The 18,945-nt window shown below is 41.3% G+C and overlaps 1 protein-coding gene across 1 annotated transcript in view; it reads left to right on the forward strand.

The window, feature by feature from the left end:
* The window catches only part of CD34 (CD34 molecule), a 54,986-nt gene extending 37,046 nt beyond the window's left edge, over window positions 1–17,940 (forward strand). The window contains exons 5-8 of the mRNA XM_089514443.1: window positions 7,645–7,777; window positions 9,545–9,597; window positions 12,118–12,282; window positions 16,440–17,940. Coding sequence (XP_089370569.1) covers window positions 7,645–7,777; window positions 9,545–9,597; window positions 12,118–12,282; window positions 16,440–16,631 — 543 coding nt within the window. The 3' untranslated portion in view covers window positions 16,632–17,940. The remainder of the gene's footprint in view (window positions 1–7,644; window positions 7,778–9,544; window positions 9,598–12,117; window positions 12,283–16,439) is intronic.
* The last annotated feature ends 1,005 nt before the right edge of the window (window positions 17,941–18,945 follow it).

An 18,945-nucleotide genomic window follows, 5' to 3' on the forward strand; every position in this document is an offset into this window, starting at 1 on the left:
CTACTACCCTGGCCCAATTTAGGAAGGATCTTAAGACCTTCCTATTCAAGCAGGCATTCCCCGACTAAACATCCTGTGGGCCTCCCTCCTCTTCCGTGGCCATGAGGATGGGCTAACGGGGCTCTTATTGTTATTTTTAAATTTGTATTGGTATTGATGTTGATGTGTTTTTAACCTGTATCTGTTGCACTTGTTGCATTTGTAAGCCGCCCTGATCTTTTTGGAAGGGCGGGATATAAATAAAGATTTTATTATTATTATTATTATTATTTATTAAAATCCATCATTAATCAATCAAAATAATAAAACAATATAAAAATACAATAAATAGTATGCAGGAGCAAAACAGTCAGGACATGTGAGGGAAGGCTCGACGAAATAAATGAGTCTTAAGGTTTCTCTTAAATGACTCCAGGGAGGGGGCTAAGCGGAGCTCCTCAGGGAGAGCGTTCCAAGACTGCGGGGCCACCACAGAAAAAGCCCTTTGCGCAGTCGCTGCGTATCTTGTCTTGGGAACACTCAAAAGTTTTTCCCCACGAGATCTGAGAGTGCGGGGCTGATTGTATGGGGAGAGTCGGTCCTTCAAGTACTCTGGGCCCAAGCCATTTAGGGCTTTATAGGTAACAACCAACACCTTGTATTGTGCCCGGAAGCGAATTGGCAGCCAGTGCAGATCTGCTAGTACAGGTGTTATGTGGCTGGCCCTGGAGCTACCAGTGACCAGTCTGGCAGCCATATTTTGAACCAACTGCAGCTTCCGAGTTTGGTACAAGGGTTGCCCCATGTAGAGCGCATTACAGAAATCGAGTCGAGAGGTTACCAGTGCGTGTACTACTGTTTCAAGGTCCCCCCGGTCCAGGTAGGGACGCAGCTGGCGTATCAGCCGAAGCTGATAACAGGTGCTCCTAACTGTCGCATCCACCTGAGGAGTCAGGTGAAGCAAGGAGTCAAGAAGCACCCCCAAACTGCGAACTGAGTCCTTCACAGGGAGCGTGACCCCATTCAGGACTGGTGGACAAACCTCCGTCCCAGGACCAGGAGAACCTATCACAAGTACTTCCGTTTTCTCTGGATTCAGGCTGAGTCTGTTTTCCCTCATCCAGCCCATTACCGACTCCAGACAGGCATTGAGCGGAGAGATGCCATCCTTAGTCACTGCATCAGTCGGAGACATAGAGAAGACTATTTGGGTGTCATCAGCGTATTGATAACATCGCGCCCCGTGTTTCCGGATGATCTCTCCCAGTGGCTTCATGTAAATGTTAAATAGCATAGGGGACAAAATCGCTCCCTGAGGGACCCCAGATGTAAGGGCCCTCCTATCGGAGCGACAGTCCCCCAGCTCCACCATCTGGAATCTGCCTGAGAGGTAGGAACGGAACCACTGCAAAGCAGTGCCTCCGATGCCCAACTCCCCCAGGCGATCCAGAAGGATACCATGGTCGATGGTATCGAAGGCCGCAGAGATGTCCAAGAGCACTAACAGGGACACGCTACCCCTGTCCATGCCCAGACGGAGGTCATCGACTAAGGCGACCATGGCAGTCTCAACCCCAAAGCCCGTCCGGAAGCCGGTTTGAAATGGGTCCAGATAATCCGTATCTTCCAAGACCCTCTGTAGGTGGGAGGCAACCGCTCTCTCGATCACCTTCCCTAAAAATGGCAGCAGAGATACAGGCCGATAATTGTTTCGAATTAGGGGGTCAAGGGAGGGCTTCTTTAGTAAAGGTTTTACGATGGTCGTTTTGAGATTAGATGGAAAAAGGCCCTCCCTGAAGGATGAATTGATAATACGACGCAACATTTCTGTTGTCGCTGTTCCCCCTTGAACTGCCAGCCATGAAGGACAGGGATCGAGAGAGCAGGTCGTCTTCCTAACGCTACTAAGGATCCTGTCCACATCCTCGGTACTAACAGACTCAAACTGATCCAGTACAACTGAGTCCACGGAAGCTCTGGACGCCTCTACTCTCGATTCTGAACTAATAACAGCGTCGAGATCGGCTCTTAGCCGAGAGATTTTATCCGCGAAGAAGTTGTTAAACTCGTCACAGCAGGCTTTAGATGATACCAATAGTGGGTTCAGGGGGGGAGCCGATTGAGTAAGCTCTCTCACAACCCTGAATAGCTCTGCCGGACGCGACTCCGCAGATGCAATTCGTGCAGCATAGAACGAATTCTTAGCTGCACCAATTGCCACTTCATAATCCTTCAAAAGAGACTCGAGGAGTGTCTTGTCGGATAAGCGCCGATGTCTCCGCCATTTTCGCTCTAGTCGTTGCACAGCCCGCTTCATCGCCCTGAGATCTTCCGTATACCAGGGCTTTTTATTGGAAGCAGACCGGAAAGGACACTTGGGAGAGATACTGTGTATAGCCCTGGAGAGATCAGTATCCCAGGTGTTAGTCAGGGCATCAACAGAATCGCCGTCAGCTCCAATCAGATAGCCCTCTAAGGCTTCCTGGAACCTATTGGGTTCCATCAGCCTTCGAGGGTGGACCATTCTAATAGGTCCGCCACCCCCGGGGGGGATCTGGACAGTAGCCTTGATACTAGCCTCAACCAGGAAATGATCTGTCCATGACAGGGTAGAGATATTGGTTACCTCAGCCCACAGAGACTCCATGTCTGTACAGAAGACAACATCGAGTGTCCTACCAGCGGAATGCGTGGGCCCTGTGACCAGTTGGGACAGGCCCATGGCAGTCATGGTAGCCATGAACTCCCGAGCCGCACCCGTTGGAACGACACCGGCCTCAGAGGGGATGTTGAGGTCCCCCAGGACAAGAAGCCTAGGGGACTCCAACACCAGCTCCGAGACCAGCTGTGTCAGCTCGGCCAGGGAGTCTGTTAACGCACGGGGTGGCCTGTATACCAACAGAATCCCTATACTGTCCCTGGCCTTTAGGGTCAGGTATAAACATTCGATATGGTCTGTCCGGTGGACATGGTTTCTGGTCAAGGAAAGGGTGTTCTTATAGATCAAGGCAACTCCTCCCCCCCGCCCACTTGCCCTGATCTGATTCTTCACTGAGTACCGGGCAGGGAGGGCCTGTGCCCACACCGCTTCGCTCTCAGGCCCAAGCCAGGTCTCAGTAATGCAAGCCAGGTTGCAGTTCTTATCCTCCACAAGATCATATATTATGTGGGACTTGTTCTTAACTGACCTGGCATTGCACAGGAGCAGAGAGAGGGTTTGTGGTATAGTTGGGCTGACCCTCAGACCTCTTTGGCTAGAAGAGTGGATGGAAGGTGAGATAGATATTACACATCGATCCCGCCTTCCCTTACGACATAACTCCACTCTCCTACCGCTATATCTCCCCTTGCCCCACACTACTCCAATGGGAGCCCCACTTGACACAGTCGCACCCCCCTCTCACTCACCAAGCCGATTACAAGCCATGTCCAACAAACTCCAGTTGGAGCTCTCCTGCCTCTCTCTCCCCTTCCAGATGGTGGTTGAAGGGAGGGCTGGTCCTCTTTGAGGAAGGCAGTTGGAACTCTCCTGCCTCTCTCTCCCCTTCCAGATGGTGGCAATGTAATTACACCATTGGTCTTCAGCTAAATTCAAGTGTGTCACAAGCATCTTTCTTTAACATATTACTTGGTGAAAAGGTAGAAAGTAAAGCAGAAGGTTGGGAGCCATGGAACAAGGAAATTTAAAAAGTAAAAGGACTGGGCATATGTTGTAAATGGGTTTGAGATGGGGGATGATGCTCACATGGTAGATTAGAATTAGAGGTGGGTTCTGGATCTGAATAAGTGAATGCTACTTTTGCGTCAAGAGGTACTTTTTCCTGATATTTGCAAAAGAGCTCCCTTGGATTCTGCGACTTGGGCCCTGGATCTTATAAAAGAATGTAAAACTTCATCAGGACACTGTTTTATCCATCATTGCTTCCAGGAAGGTGCTAAAACTGCTATTTTGTTATACAGTCAACACTCATAAAGTAGAAAGATTCAGTAAATAAAACAAGGATATATGGAAACTACATCAGTAGTTAAGGCCCTATAAAGGATACACCAAAAGCAATATCTTCCTTTCCTTTTACCAGATCTTCCTTAGCACATAGGTGCAATACATAGTTTTTTCAAGCTATGAAAGGAGTTCTAGCATAATTTCTAGGCTTTTATATACCTTCTGGGGAGCCTAAAGTATGTGACTGACAAGACTTCCAGCATTGGGTACATTTGGATTTTGAGATATATCAGTTCTTAATGCCACCTATGCTATTAATTAGAATCTCTTTGACATGCCAGACAAATTACATAACTTCATATTTAGTGTTCCTCTCACCTCTTACATTGTGGATGGTTTGATTTCTCATCACTAACTTTCATGACAGCAAGGTCTCACTTATGTTTAACAAGTTTTATATGATTAGCAAATGAAGATAATATCTGTCTCTGACATATTTTTAAGCAGGCATACTATCATCTGAGTTTAAATATAAGTTATGAGGTTAAACATACATAGACTCCATTCTGTGTAGAATATTTTATTGGATAAGACCAGACTTTTGACCATCACTAATTCTGACCACCAGAATTTCCTGAGAGTATCCCCAAGATGAACTCTGTTAGATGAAAGTTGGGGGGGGGGGGTGGGCTACAAAAATGAATAGCCTTCAGCAGACATCAAATTATCTATACCACCTGTGTAGCAAAACAACATACCTCAGACAGTAACCTGTTCTGTTTTTTTCAGTAAAAATATATAACATCATTTTCATATATGGTACCTATTTTCTCTGTACAGTTTTCTAAGTTTTGCAATGGAATGAACAGGACTATTCACTGTATTTAACAATGAAATAGGGGAATATTGGCCCAATTTAAACAGGCCTTTGCACTGTCTCCATCACGTGCTAGGGATTGGCCAAGGACACAGCGTCCATACTGGCCTCACCCCTAGCACATGACAGGGGTGTCAAAATGGTGGCACCCTGTACACATGGTCGCCGCCATTTTGACGTGACAGACGCATAGTGTCCGCAAGTCTCGTCGCACTGGCGACGTCATGAGTGCACCATTTGAGCACTCGGATGTCGCAAGCACAACGCAAAAAGAACCCACTTTTTGCGGGTTCTTTTTCCGCCACCGGGAAGCCTCGCCATTTGGCAGCTGAGGCTGCCTGCCAGTGGAAATGGGGGCGGCGGCAGACCACCCTTTCTGGGCAGTCTGTATCCCACTATTGTTATTATCTAGCTGTGTTCTTCTCATTATATTTCATATCAGTCCAAATTACCTGTTTGCTTTGGAACAACCACTTTTAAGGAATTGGCTAAAATTATTCCAAGGAACTTTCTTGATCAAGAGATGGTTATAACAAGTTATTTCAGATATAACATTTATCTAGGAACAAAGACTTTCTGAAGAAACCCCAGAAATGCCCACACAACATAGAGAGGTCTTAATTCATTAAATGAATTTTTACCAGTAGTTTTTTTTTTTAAAGGTGTTTTCAACCAGTAATACTAGGCATATAAACTCTGCCTTCCATGAGAATAATTAAGTCTATAGCAAAGCACTGTGTGCCTTTTGAATATCCAGTATATTTTTAGTTGTGTTTTACCAAAGTCTGGCCCTGACCCCAATCAACAGGAATTATATATAGTGGATTCCAGAAGCTGCATCCTCTTTGACTTTTTTGACGCACAAACTGACCAAAAGGAGGAAAAAGCTGCAGTACCCCAAACTTTCTCCCCCATCTCCTCCCACCCCAAAGTCACAATTGTTGGAAGCAAAGGGATAGTTTTATTTCAGGTTCTGTGTGGGAAGATTTTATCCCTTGCGAAACGTGCACTGAAAGAACTGTCAGAAATACTCAAGGCATTTCCTAAACAGGAAGGTCAAGCATTTGTTTGTTATTTCCCTCATCTCCTTCTCAGTGACAATGAAAAAGGAGATGGTGCTTATGACTGCAAAACAATAAAAGCTGCTTTGTATTGTTTCACTCTTCACTTCTTAAAGAGGACACGGCTAAGAAAATTTCACTCCATTTTTTTTAAAAAATGCTGTTGATATTTGTTGTTGTTAACTGCCCTTGAGTCATTCTCAACCCATGCACCCTGTGGATGGGACATTTCCAAGACTCTCTGTCCTCCACTGTTCTTAGTTCCTATAAACTCATACCCATGACCACCTTAATAGAGTCCATCTAACTAGTGTGCAGCCTTCCTCTTTTTCGACTTCCCTCCACCTTTCTTAGCATTGTTGCTTTTCCTAATGAATTGTGCCTTCTCGTGATGTGTCCAAAGTACGACAGTCTCAGTTTTGTCTTCTTGGCTTCCATGGAGATTTTTGGCTTGGTCTGCTGTAGGACTCATTTGTTTGTCTTTTGGGCTAGCCACAGAATCCTCAGCACTCTTCTCCAGCACCACATCTCAGATGAATTTTCTTCCTATCTTCTTTCTTAACTGTCCAGTTCTCACATCCATACATGGTAATAGTGAATGCAATGGCTTGTATGATTGTAACTTTTATGCTCATTTTAGGATCTTTTCTAGTTCTTTCATAGCCACCCTCCTCATTCTTAATTTTCTTCTGATTTCCTGGTTGCAGCCCCCATTCCTATCAGTGTTTCATCCCAGAATATCTGTTGACATTCAGAGACATTAATTTGCCAACAAACATTCCTCTCTTTTTTTTTGCATGTATTTTATCAATAACTGGATCCCTGATTCAGTACATCAACTGAAACTTTGTAGTTGTTAACTGCCATTAAGTCAACTTCAACTTATAGAGACCCCAAGAATGAGAGACCTCCAGATCACACTATCATCACCACACTCATCATCACCCTCAGGATTTGTAGTCTTAAGTCCTTGGCTTCCTTGATTGAGTCTATCCATCTGGAATGTAGTCTTCCTCTTTTATTACTGCCTTTTACCTGACACAAATAAAACAGATTCTAAAACAGTGGTGGGTGCCTGTGGCCCTGCAGAAGTTTTTTGGTCCAGAACTCCCTAAACAACATAATCAGTAGTGAGGTTACATGGGCTTGTAGTAAAAAAATATTCAAAAGTCACAGTTTCTCAAACTTAGGTTTGAACTTCTATTCCCAGAAACCCTAGTCAGTTTGACCAATGGTCAGAAATTCTGGGAGGTGAAGGCCAAGACATCAGGAGGACCAAAATTTGGGACTCACTGGTCTAAAGCATAGTCTCCCCTAAGATCTAAGCCATGCCATTCCCTCTCATTTGCTATTAATAATAAAAATGGCATGCACCAGATACAACACACACCAAGAATGCAAAATTATGCAATATTCCTTTTCACACTTAAGGCAAATCATACCACTGAATGAAACACAGAATGCATATCCGTGGCATTCATAGTCAGGACCATAGCCTCTGGTGACTGAGCTGTTGTCCCTGGCTCTTCAATTTCTTATCAAACTTTTCTAAATGATAATAGTTTCCCAGACACAGTACTGTATCATTTTCTGGTCATCAGGCAGACATACAACTGACAGCTGTAAGAAAGAATTAAGCTGCTTCACTTCAGAAAGATTTTGAGCTACAGAGAAACCTGTGCTAGTCAATTTCCTAACTGATATTGATACAGATATAATAAATGAGATCTGAAGATAAAATTTGTTTGATTCCCCCCCCCCCCTTTTTTTCTGGCTTCTTGCAGGAACAGTTTATAAAGCAGAAAAGAGAGCCACTGGGAAAGGCGCTTTGTGCAACAAATGATACGTGCCACATCCAACTGGCAAAATCCGATGTGAATAAAAAGTGCATACTCTTGGTTCGTGTTAGTGATAAAGGTCAGTTGAGACAATTTATATAACTTTTATAACAAATAAGGTGTTTTGTTTTGTTTTTAAAAGATCCTGATTTTTTGTACAGATAGTTCTGGCTGAGTGGTTTTTTTCAGTTTGGGTGTTTCATGTTTGAATGTGCTTTGACTCTACATGATTCTCTACCTTTGGAGTGGTTAGTGTTGTGTGTCTGTGTGCCTTTGTGAGTGCCAACACTGTGGGTGAGTGTTGAGTCAAGGTGCTAAGAAAGTAATATTGCTGAGGCTACCAGAGGAAGCAGCAGTCAGGCATCCCTCCATTGAGCCTGCATAGAATTCCTGCTGAGAGCCTTCCTTCCAGCTACCAGCTGCCATTGCTGAAGCTATTAGTAAAAGAAGAAGATGCCCTTCCATTCTGCCTTAATCCAGCACCATGTTTAATAACTGCCTGCCATGCAGATGAGAAGGATTTGGAGAAAGAGAATGTCAAGACAGTTGAAGCTATCACAGACCCTAAGATTTCAGAGCCAAAACATGAGCCATAAAGGAGGACTCCTCATGTTGGCACTGGGGGGTGAGCACTAGCGATATTACAAGGGTGATGTTATGAGGAACAGTGCAGGTGATGTAATTAACCACAATACATCAACCGCAATTGCAAAGAATACATCATTTTTTTAAAAAAAAATCTTATAAATAAGAAATATACATTTTCAAGGACGACACTTACTTCCTTGACATAAGAACACAAGACACAGGAAATATACTTTCAAGGAAGAGTTCTCATCCTGAGATCCTTTCTCTTCATCACGAATACTGGAAACAAAAGGCTAAGCTTTGAGATCCATCAACAACATGCTGTTCAAATTCAAAATATTTTCATCCCTGCAACAACGTTTCATGTCCTGAGATGCTGGTCCATCCAAAGTTGACCTAGGATGGGGGACATATGGTTTCAGTTTGACTTCTGTGGAAAGACAAAATACAATGGATTAGATGCTGGTGGGTAAAAGAACGATAATTCAGGCCTGCACTGGAAGTATTGCAAATAAATATAAATCTTTTAGAGACGTAATACTCTTACTATCATCAACATCATCAAAATTTATTACTCAATCCACTGTAATACAATGTTCTCACTATATATATGATACTAATTATCTGTGGTAAGCTGCCTTAGAAGGGCTTAAAGTAAAGTACTTTGAATAAATAACTACTTCAAATGAATTATTAAAAATAAATAATCCCAGAGTATATTAGTTTTTCTCCATATTTGTAACTTCTCAGTGGCATCACCTGTCTTGAAACATAACATCCTACAAAATGAGGCACTGAATTGCCTCAATCATGTTTCCCAACCAATATCTCATGCCTAGCACAGAGTACAACAAATCCTAATATTCATTTAAAATTGGCTGATGGCTGTGAATGTTATGAGCAAGCAGTTTCGTCCCTCTATACTCCCTTCCAGTTGTTTTTTATAAGTACCTTGATAATTCATCATGAATTTTACATGTCCTTCTGGAAAAAAAAGACTATGGGCATTTTCAAACATGCAGCTTAAAGCAGTTCTTGCTTCATTTGGTTTCAGTTGCCCAGAATATCAATTTGTAATATAAAAGCCAATCTTTTGCATGAAAAAAAACAGGTACAAAAATGTTTCATGTAGAAAAGTTTCAGATAGGATGGCCTCATAGCCTCTTTCAGTTTTTGTAATAAATGATAACAAAGAAAAAAATGGATACCAGTTTTGTTGTTTAATTATTCCATCTTCTGGTTGTTTTGGAAACTGCAGGCACAGACACATTGGATAAGGTTCTAGAAGAGAAGAGCCATGATTTGCAGAAGGTAATTTAGAGAAACTTGAAAATCAGGTTTTTCCAGTTCACCCTCTGGCTGGGCATTCAAAACACAGGAAACCTATCTATGTTTTCTTTGCTTTCTCCTCTTTCGTACACTCATGTACAAGACATTGTACATCTATATATATATAAAGGGATCTTGTAGCAACTTTGAGACTAACTGAGCAAAAGGAGTTTTCTTAGACTTAGGTTGCATACACACTGCAGAAATAATCCAGTTTGACAATATTTTAACTGCCATGGCTCAGTGCTATGGAATTCTGGGAATTGTAGATTTATGAGACATTTAGCCTTCTCTGTCAGAATGCTCTGATGCTACAACAAACTTCAGTTCCTAGAATTCTATAGCACTGAGCTACGGCAATTAAAGTTGTGTCAAACTGGATTATTTCTGCAGTGCGGATGCAGCCCAAGTGTATATCCTCAGATGGAAATCTACAAAAGCCAGTGCTACAACTCAGTCTCAAAAGTGCTACAAGATCCCCTTGTATGCTGATATTCCATACTAACATAGCCATGTCTCTGGCATCTACATATAATTTGCATATACATGCAATATAGAGTGTGTGAGAGTTGGAAAAGGGGAGGGAGGGAGGTTGCATTTTTTTATACATATCCTATTACATAAATGAAACATATATAAATATATTCAATGGCTATGCTACAGTATTCTGCAGTTATCACCTCTAAATTCAGAATTATTTTCAAAATGTAATAGTGCATGCTATAGCAGATTGGCCAATTATGTTTCTAGGCCTGTAGTACTGTATTTCTAATAAGGGTCCCCAGTTGAAATTTACATCACTTTTTGGCACTTTACATCCTCAAAGCATGATCATACATTAATTAATTACTCCTCACTAGTCTCCAGTGATGCAGCTCTCTGCCTGTAAAACTGGACTCCAGGCACCTGTAAAAATAGCACTGAAAAGCTAAATGGGCCCATGGCTATTGGGGTTGTCATGCAGTAAATCTCAGAGAAGCAAGGCTCTTGTCAAGGGTTAAAAGAAACTGTTGGGGATCATGAAAAATTGGGTGTGGTGCAGGAAATTGGAAATTGTGAGCCCTAAAGGTCTTTTACACACAAGGGTGTCAGTTTAGCAAGGGAAATTAAAAATCCCAAAACAGAGATCTGGATGGTTATTTTAAAAACAAACAAACACCAAAACAAAGCATTTAGCAGTGCCCACTTTCTAATTCCATACTGATTCTTGCAGATTATGTGGAAAGGTTCTTGGGAGACTTTTTTACAGTTAAAAATAATCTAGCACAGATTATGGGTGAAGCACTGTAAAATTTTCAGCATTGGCTCACGTCTGGTGGAGGTCAAATTAAACATGTCAGTGGAAACCTATGATCAGTATTGCCTTATGTTGTTTTTAAAATCAAAGGAAGCAGGTGAAGGGATCAAGTACAGTGCAGAGGATTAAGATTTCACCAATTCCCATGTGATATATTCCAGGTTTAATTTCAGCCCTCCATCCTCAAAACTGAAATTTGCCCCAAAAGGAAGGATACCCTACTGTTACCTATCTTTGTAGCTGGATCCTGATATTCTCAGTCTCCATTACTTACAAACCAAATTAAATAAGACACTGGATACCTTTAAATTAAACTGGCCTCTTATAATTTTTGTAAAAAGCATTCACATGTGGCCCTTATTCACATCTAAGGAAATCTTCTCTGACTGGTTAAATGCCATTTCAGTTAATCAGTTTTCATCAAAAAATAACACAAAGCAAAATGTTTAAATACCACCATGGCTCTCCAGTGTCTCATTCTCCTCTTTGTGTCCATATGTTTGTGACTCATATCTTTAAAAATAAGTTTATCCTAATAACACGCCTTTCCAACTACCACAATATAGCACTCTGGACTTCTTTCAAATTACCCCTATATAGCACTCTGATACAGGACTTTAACTGTCATGGGTCCTTCAGAATCCTGAGGGTTGCAAGTTCATGAACTATTTAGATTTCTCTACTGGAGAGCACTGGTGTCAGACCAAGTGCATTGAGCAATGGAAAGCATAAATCAGGAAGAGGGTAAGTGCTGCCTCCAGAGTGCATGTGCCTGAGCAAGTCACAGTTGACGCCCCCAGCCCCTCAACATTTCACAGATGAAAACTTCAACGGATGATGGAAACATAAAGGCTTTAAGAACAAGTCTTTTGCAAGGAGGAACAGACTTTCTGTTTTTCCCAGCCACTGCTTCTTTCCCTGTACTTTTTTCGAGGTCTTCTCTAGTGAAGGGATCTGGAGGAAGAGATAGCAGAATAAAAAGTTATTACAAAGAAACAAACAAAGCAAACAAAAAGTTATTACCTTAATGGTGAGTTTGAATTTTGGACCTGGAAACATTATCCACATTTGTCTGTCCCCTCTCTGCCTCCATCCTTCCTCAGATGAAAACTGAAAAAGAAACTGAATTAAATATCTTGGGTAAAAACAGAACAGCCTATGTTTCCTGTTTAATGCTATTTTGGTTCTGATTTCTATTTTTCCAGGCGGGGATAAAAGCCCACAAACAGGAGACCATTGAGAGTCACAAGGACTATTCTCGGAAGACTCTTATTGCCTTGGTCACCTCTGGATTGCTGCTGGCATTTCTGGGATTGGCTGGATACCACCTTATGAAACGACGGAACTGGAGCCCCATGGGAGAGAGGCTGGTCAGTGCTTATAGATGGCAAAACAAGTGGAGAGATGCCCAAGATTGATAGAAATGTGAAAGACAATGACAGAAACTTTCTATAAATCCCGGTAGCCTAATGCTTCCAAATACAGTGTCTGCTCATGGGATTCAGGGGAAATGGAAAGAAAAGTCTAATTTTATGACAATAAATCCATCTTGTTAAGCCAGGGAAGTTGAAGAGCCAGTGATTGAGAGACAACCAAGCTATGGAGATTATCACACAGCAATTTGCCCATAAGATAGACATTGAATTTAAAAGTCAAAGATGGATTTTACTGTCCTGTCCTGTAGACAAGCAATATGCAACCCATATGCAATTCGAGCTTCTCCAGGATTCTCATGCAATTTTTCAAACGTGGAGAAATCCTGCATCTATCCTGTGGGTGAATTGCTGTGTGATAATCTCCTACATCCTAGATGTGGAATAAATGAGATGCAATCCTCCTTTTTTTTTCCAGGTTAACATAGGTTATTCATTTACTGAAAATATGTCACTACTATTTCCAGTTTCATTACTGTTTACTTAGCCATATACATGTGTAACTTAAATACTCTTCAATAAGGAATCATATTTCATCCACCTCATTATGCTTTAAATCCAAGTTTATACACTCACCTTGTATTTCTGCTGTACTGTGATTCAGACAAATTTTAACAATAAAGGATGTGAAGAAAAACAATCCTTTTTTTCCTTGATAGAATTGTTTGTCCACTTTCTATTTATTCCCTGTTTTTGTTTGTTTTGAACCCTTCTGAAATGTCAAATTTACATTTTTTCAGTTAGTTCCAGCTGCAACTCTAGCTGTTGTTACAATTTAATATTTTCATGTATACAAATATTCCTCACAAACTGGCTTAACTACACATTACCCTGAAGGCTTCCCATTTTAAGACAAAGTGCTTTCAGGATCAAGCAACATGGAGTGGGGAAGTGACAGGGGAGAGTACGTACTTCCTTCTTTCCCCACCTGCTGCTTTTTTACTTCAGTTCCCTTCCCCATCCCATTTTTTTTAAAAAAAATCCCTGCTGAGTTTGCCCTTTAATTTTCAACAACAACAAAAAAAACCACCTCTCCCACAGAGATAGGGCAGTAATTGAGTTTCTTGCATTTCTTTCACATTGTCAGATAGTGAGTGAAAAACTTGAGTTGTTGTGAACATGAGCCCTATGCATGAACAAAGGCCTGTCAGAAATGACTTCTGTTTTGATAAATAGTATAGTGAATACAGTCTAGGAAGAGCTTCTAACCCAGTGTATTTTTGAAAGCTTACTCTCATGCTTTCTGTATTTAAGGACAAAGGCCCTATACAGACAGGCCAGAAATGCTGGCCTGTGGCCAGAGTCAGGGTGCAGCATCCTGACAATGGACATCCTGACTCCACTCCAGGGCATCACGGTGCGCCTCCAGCACTGCATCCAGATGATATCGCACCAGATGAGCACCATACAGCCACACTGCTGTGGCTATGGCATCCTTTGCAGGGCGCAAAAAGGAGTCGCTTTTTGCGGCTCCCTTTTGTACCCTCCAGAGGCTGGATTGGGGCTGCAGCATGAGGTTGTTGCAGCCCCAATCTGGCTAGGAAAGAGGAGGCCTCCTGCCACCCCTTAGGGGCAATCTGTAGAGCCCCAAAGTATTTTTCTATCTGAACAAGGGCCCCTACACTCATTACATAATATTTCCGCAAACCTCGGGTAAAAACTCTTTCTATATAGCATCAATTAATTGGAAAGCATTGTTGTTGTTATGTGCCTTCAAGTCATTTCCAAATTATGGCGACCCTAAGGTGAACCTATCCTAGGGTTTTCTGCACAAGATTTTTTTCAGAAGATGTTTGCCTTTGCCTTCTTCTGAGGCTGAGAAAGTGGGTGTTGTTAACTGCTGTCAAGTCACGGTGACCCAGTGTATAAGAGACCTCCAAATATGCTGTCATCAACCACCCTACTCAAATCTTGCAGAATCAGGGCCATGGCTTCTTTGATTGAGTCTATCTATCTATCTGGAATGTGGTCTTCCTCTTTTCCTGCTGTTGTTTCCCTAAGGATTGTTCTCTTTACCAGTGAGTCATGTTTTCCAATGATATGGCCAAAGTAAGACAGCCTCAGTTTAGTCCTCTTGGTTTCAAGGTAGAGTTCAGGCCTGATTTGCTCTAGGACTCTTTGTTGTTGTTTTTTGTTTGTTTGTTTTTTGTCATTTTAGCAGTCCATGTGTCCGCAAAACTTCTCCAGCATCATATCTCAAATTAATTGATTTTCTTCCTATCATCTTTCTTCACTGTCCAACTTTCACAATCATACATTGATATGGGAAATGCAATGGCATGGACCATCCTAACTTTAGTATTTAATGATAAATCTTTACACTTGAGGATTTTATCTAGTTCTTTCATAGCTGCCCTTACAAGTCATAGTCTTCTACTGATTTCTTGACTGCAGTCTCCATTCTGATTACTGACTGAGCCAAGATATGGAAACTCTTGAACTATTTCAATGTCCTATAGTTTATTTTAAAGTTATATAAACCATCTGTGGTCATTATACCTGCCTTTGCACATTCTTCCTTGACCTTCTTCAGTAATCATTCCAGGTCTTCGCTATTTTCTGCTAGTAGTATGATGTTATCTGCATATCTTAAATTGTTCATGTTCCTTCCTCCAAGTCCAGTCCTCTTTACATATATTTTTGGCATACAGGTTAAATGGATAGGGTGATAAGATGCAGCCTTGCCTGACCCCCTTGCCAATTGAAAACTATTCTGTCTCTGTATTCTCTCCACCAGTAGGCTCTTGTCCTGAGTACAGGTTATGCATCAGGACAACCAAATGCTGTGGCACACACATTTTTTTTAAAAAAAAGTGATCCATTTTTATTGCTATTGCTTTGCTATAATCTGTAAAGCTCAGGCTGATTTTCTTTTGAAACTGAGATAGCATTACTACCCCAAATGTAACTAGGGCGGGATACAAACCGCCATATAGTACGTATTCTTCCGCACCCCCCTAACCCTAGTACGTATAGAATACATACAACATGGCGGCGCCCCTTCCACCTGGGGGCCGCCATGTTTACGTACTGGACGCATAGCGCCAGCGGCGCCTCGCGACGTCATAAAGGCACCGCAAAAAGAAGCTCCGAAATAGAGCTTCTTTTTTGCTCCGCGCGGGAGCCGCGCGGTTTGGCTGCTGCAGCTCCCGCACAGAGCAAATGGCGCCGGCAGGAGACTGTCGCAAAGCGGCGGTCTGTATCCCGCCTAGGAAATGGCCAATTGCTCCATTTCTCAATTACTGGAATGTGCTTTAGTTGGGCTACAAAACAGAAGGGGGGTTTCGCCAAATGATTATCCACTTTTCTTTTTCCATTCACATAAGTTATATAAATGAATAAAATCACACTTTGGAGAAAATACATTCCCAGTGGAAGGGCAAAAATACCTGTTCTCTAATGTATTAAACTCCTTGAAAGCCTCAAATGAAGCCTCTCATATAAAGCCCTTATAAAGAATTGGTCAGCTTTAAGAAATTTAATGCATTTATCCTTCCACTGCAACATATGGGGAGAAACAATACTATCGGCAATACAATACTATGGACAGCAAACATAGATGCATATAGTATTGTACACAAATCATGTCATAAGATTAAAAGGTTAAAAGCAAGACAGTCCAAGGGGAGATAGCATAACTCAGTGATAAAGTACACATTTTGCATGTAGATAGCTCCAATTTCAATGTTGGCATTTCCAGTTAATAAGATTGGCTGATGGGGAAAATCTCGGCCTTAGAAAACTGATACCACTCAGAGCAGACAATATTGAGTGAGATGAACAAATAAACTAATTCACCACAAGGCAGCTTCCTATGTTCTAAACTTAGTTCTTTGTATATTAGATACCAAATATGTAGTCCAAAACTTAGTACAAATTTTACATTCAGTTTAGGAGCCCATAGCACAGAAGCCAGGTTTGTGAGTCTTCTTCTTCACAGAAATCAGTATCACATACCTATTTCCCTAACTGGAGAGTGTCTAACTAAAAGGATAATTGATCCCATTCTGTGTGAATTTTAAACCAAAGTGCTGTCCATCAGATGCTCTTGCCTAACTCTGCATTTTGTTATTATTTATGCCCCCTTCATTTAGGGTGAAGATCCATATTACACAGAAAGTGGTAGCCATGGCAATCCTGCGATATCTGTGGCTTCTCATGAACAGTCTGATCTGCAGGATAAGCCAAATCTCAACGGAGGGGCTCGGGAAAATGGGACCAGCCAGCCAACTTCAAAAAATGGACACTCAACCAGGCCACATGTTGTTGCAGATACTGAACTGTGAAAAGTCTCTGGTCCAAAGCCTTGTAAATGTGGCTTGAAAGACCAGATTGGAAATACAGAAGAATTAGGGTGCAAGAATGTCATAAACAGATTCATAATCATTTTATTTTCTGCAGTGAGCTAAAACATCCCATTCTAAGGCACACGTTTTCAAGAGCTGCCAAAGAACTTAACTGTGTGCTTTTGTTTGTTTAGCAAGCTACTTGAATGGGATTGGAATGTTTTTACTCTTTTGGGGGGAGGGTCTCTCTGTCTCAGACCAAAATGAAATGTAATAGTCCCCAACAGGAATATTACATGGAAAGTTAGAGTAGATTTATTATTTTTTATTCTTAGGAACTTGCTTAAAGGCTCCAATGCTTTTAGGTGAAGGGAAATTCTCTTCAGTGTAAGCATCCCTGATTTTAATGAACAATGGGATGTTGATGGAGAGTCTAAGTGCTGATTCATGTACAAAGCAATCAGTTCTGTGAATGCTCCAATATGTGACCATATAGAATGCACCCATCCTAGTTCCCCATACTAGTTCAAGTAACATTTTTAAGGTTTCAGGATATCAGAATTGCCATTTGGGTACATGGTGGTGCATTTCTTACATATATTAGACCAGTTCACTATACTAAAAAGACGGAAAAGGTAAACCAAGTAGGAAAAGAAGCTTTGCTTGTCAGAGTTCAGGAGGTTCACTAGTGCTGTTTGGGGAGATTGGCATGGAGGTAAGGGTTTCCTTTGTCATTATTACATCCTACTCAAACTTTCTTTTTGTGGTATGTTGTTCTATAAATGCATTCATGTCTGCATTACACTCAAAAACATTCTGAAATACCATTTAGCAGTCCCTGAACAACATAGATTTGCTTTTGCACAGAAAGACGAGGTGGACTTTCACTTGAAAAACATTATTGAATATGGAGGGCAAGCCTTCATAAACAACATGAGACTGCAGTGAACAACCGGCCTGAAACTACTGTTGTTGCTCATTTGCTCTGACAGTTCAACATTTCTCACCAGGGGGTTTGTTTTCAATTTATTGTTTATATAAAAACAAGCAATGGGGAGTACTATTATGGAGCACCCGGATGTTAGATATAAAGTAAGCTGAAAGACTTAAGACTGTTCTCTTCAGTCCAAATGAAATTAGTTCTATTAAATTCAGTGGACAAATCAGTCAACATTAAATTAATTGGCTTGTTAAGTCTCCTAAGAGTGCAGTCCTATAGCTAATTACCTGGTATTTGAACTCCATGGGGAACTCCCTAGGAACTCCATAGAATCATGTTGTAAATAAAATAAACTGTTTTTGGATTAAAGCTTCTGAATTTCTTTCAAAACATTTAAAAATATAACCCAAGTTTTAGGTTTAAAGCATGTCTGGTGTTTCAATTTCTATGGATCAATTGAACCTCATATAGCCATTGCCCCCTTTCTTTCTCAATCCTAAAAAGTATGTTCCCCACCCTAGTGTGCAATGCCAATCTGGGATTTGTTGTTTTAGAATACAGAACACACAAATAGGAATAGGCTTCAAAATGAATCATTATAGAATCATAGAGTTCAAATTGAACCCCCCACCATGCAGGAATACACAACTATAGTAATGATAAAGGATACATGGATAAGTGATGCAAAAGAAGAATAAAGGCTATACATGCTGCTGAGTAGTACATCTTATAATATGGAATTGATTGTGTTTTTCCATCCTTGTTTGTGTTGAGAAATAATTAGATAACAGTGGATCTCTCAAGCACAATGATCAGTTTGACAAAGCAAAAGCTAAAGAACAACCTGTTCATACGGGCTCTACCACAAAAAAGTGTGATCTTCTTTATGAAACATACCAGAGTAGTTTTACTTACAATGATTATTCATAATCAACTACTGTACAGTACGCCCTTCCTGTCCATAGGGTTTCAGTCCTCCTCAGGTAAGAAAAAAAACATCAATGCCCAAGCCCCATTATAATCAGTGTGCAGTGATGTGTATGCAGCTGTGTCAGTGCAGCCATGTGGACATGCCACCATTGTTAATAATCAGGCTGGGCCATCCGTGGACACTTGAGTCCATGGATGGATAGCCCACCAAGACAGCAGGCCCACTGTACATGATGCAGTGGAGGAAAGAGAAGAGAGGGAAACTGGTGCAGTTTACAGTGATGCAGGAAAAGCAAACTAACAGGAAATTAGCAAGCATGCAAACCAGCAATTAGTACAAGTATGCAAAGGTTGCTAATTCTAACAGTTTGCCCCATTTATTTCCAGTCATTATAGCATTATAACAATAGCAACAGCATGTATATTTCTTTTTTAATAATTTTA

This window comes from Sceloporus occidentalis, unplaced genomic scaffold (assembly GCF_023333645.1).
Source record: "Sceloporus occidentalis isolate IW3139 unplaced genomic scaffold, rSceOcc1.0.p SCAF_3, whole genome shotgun sequence".
Classification (NCBI taxonomy): Eukaryota; Metazoa; Chordata; class Lepidosauria; order Squamata; family Phrynosomatidae; genus Sceloporus; species Sceloporus occidentalis.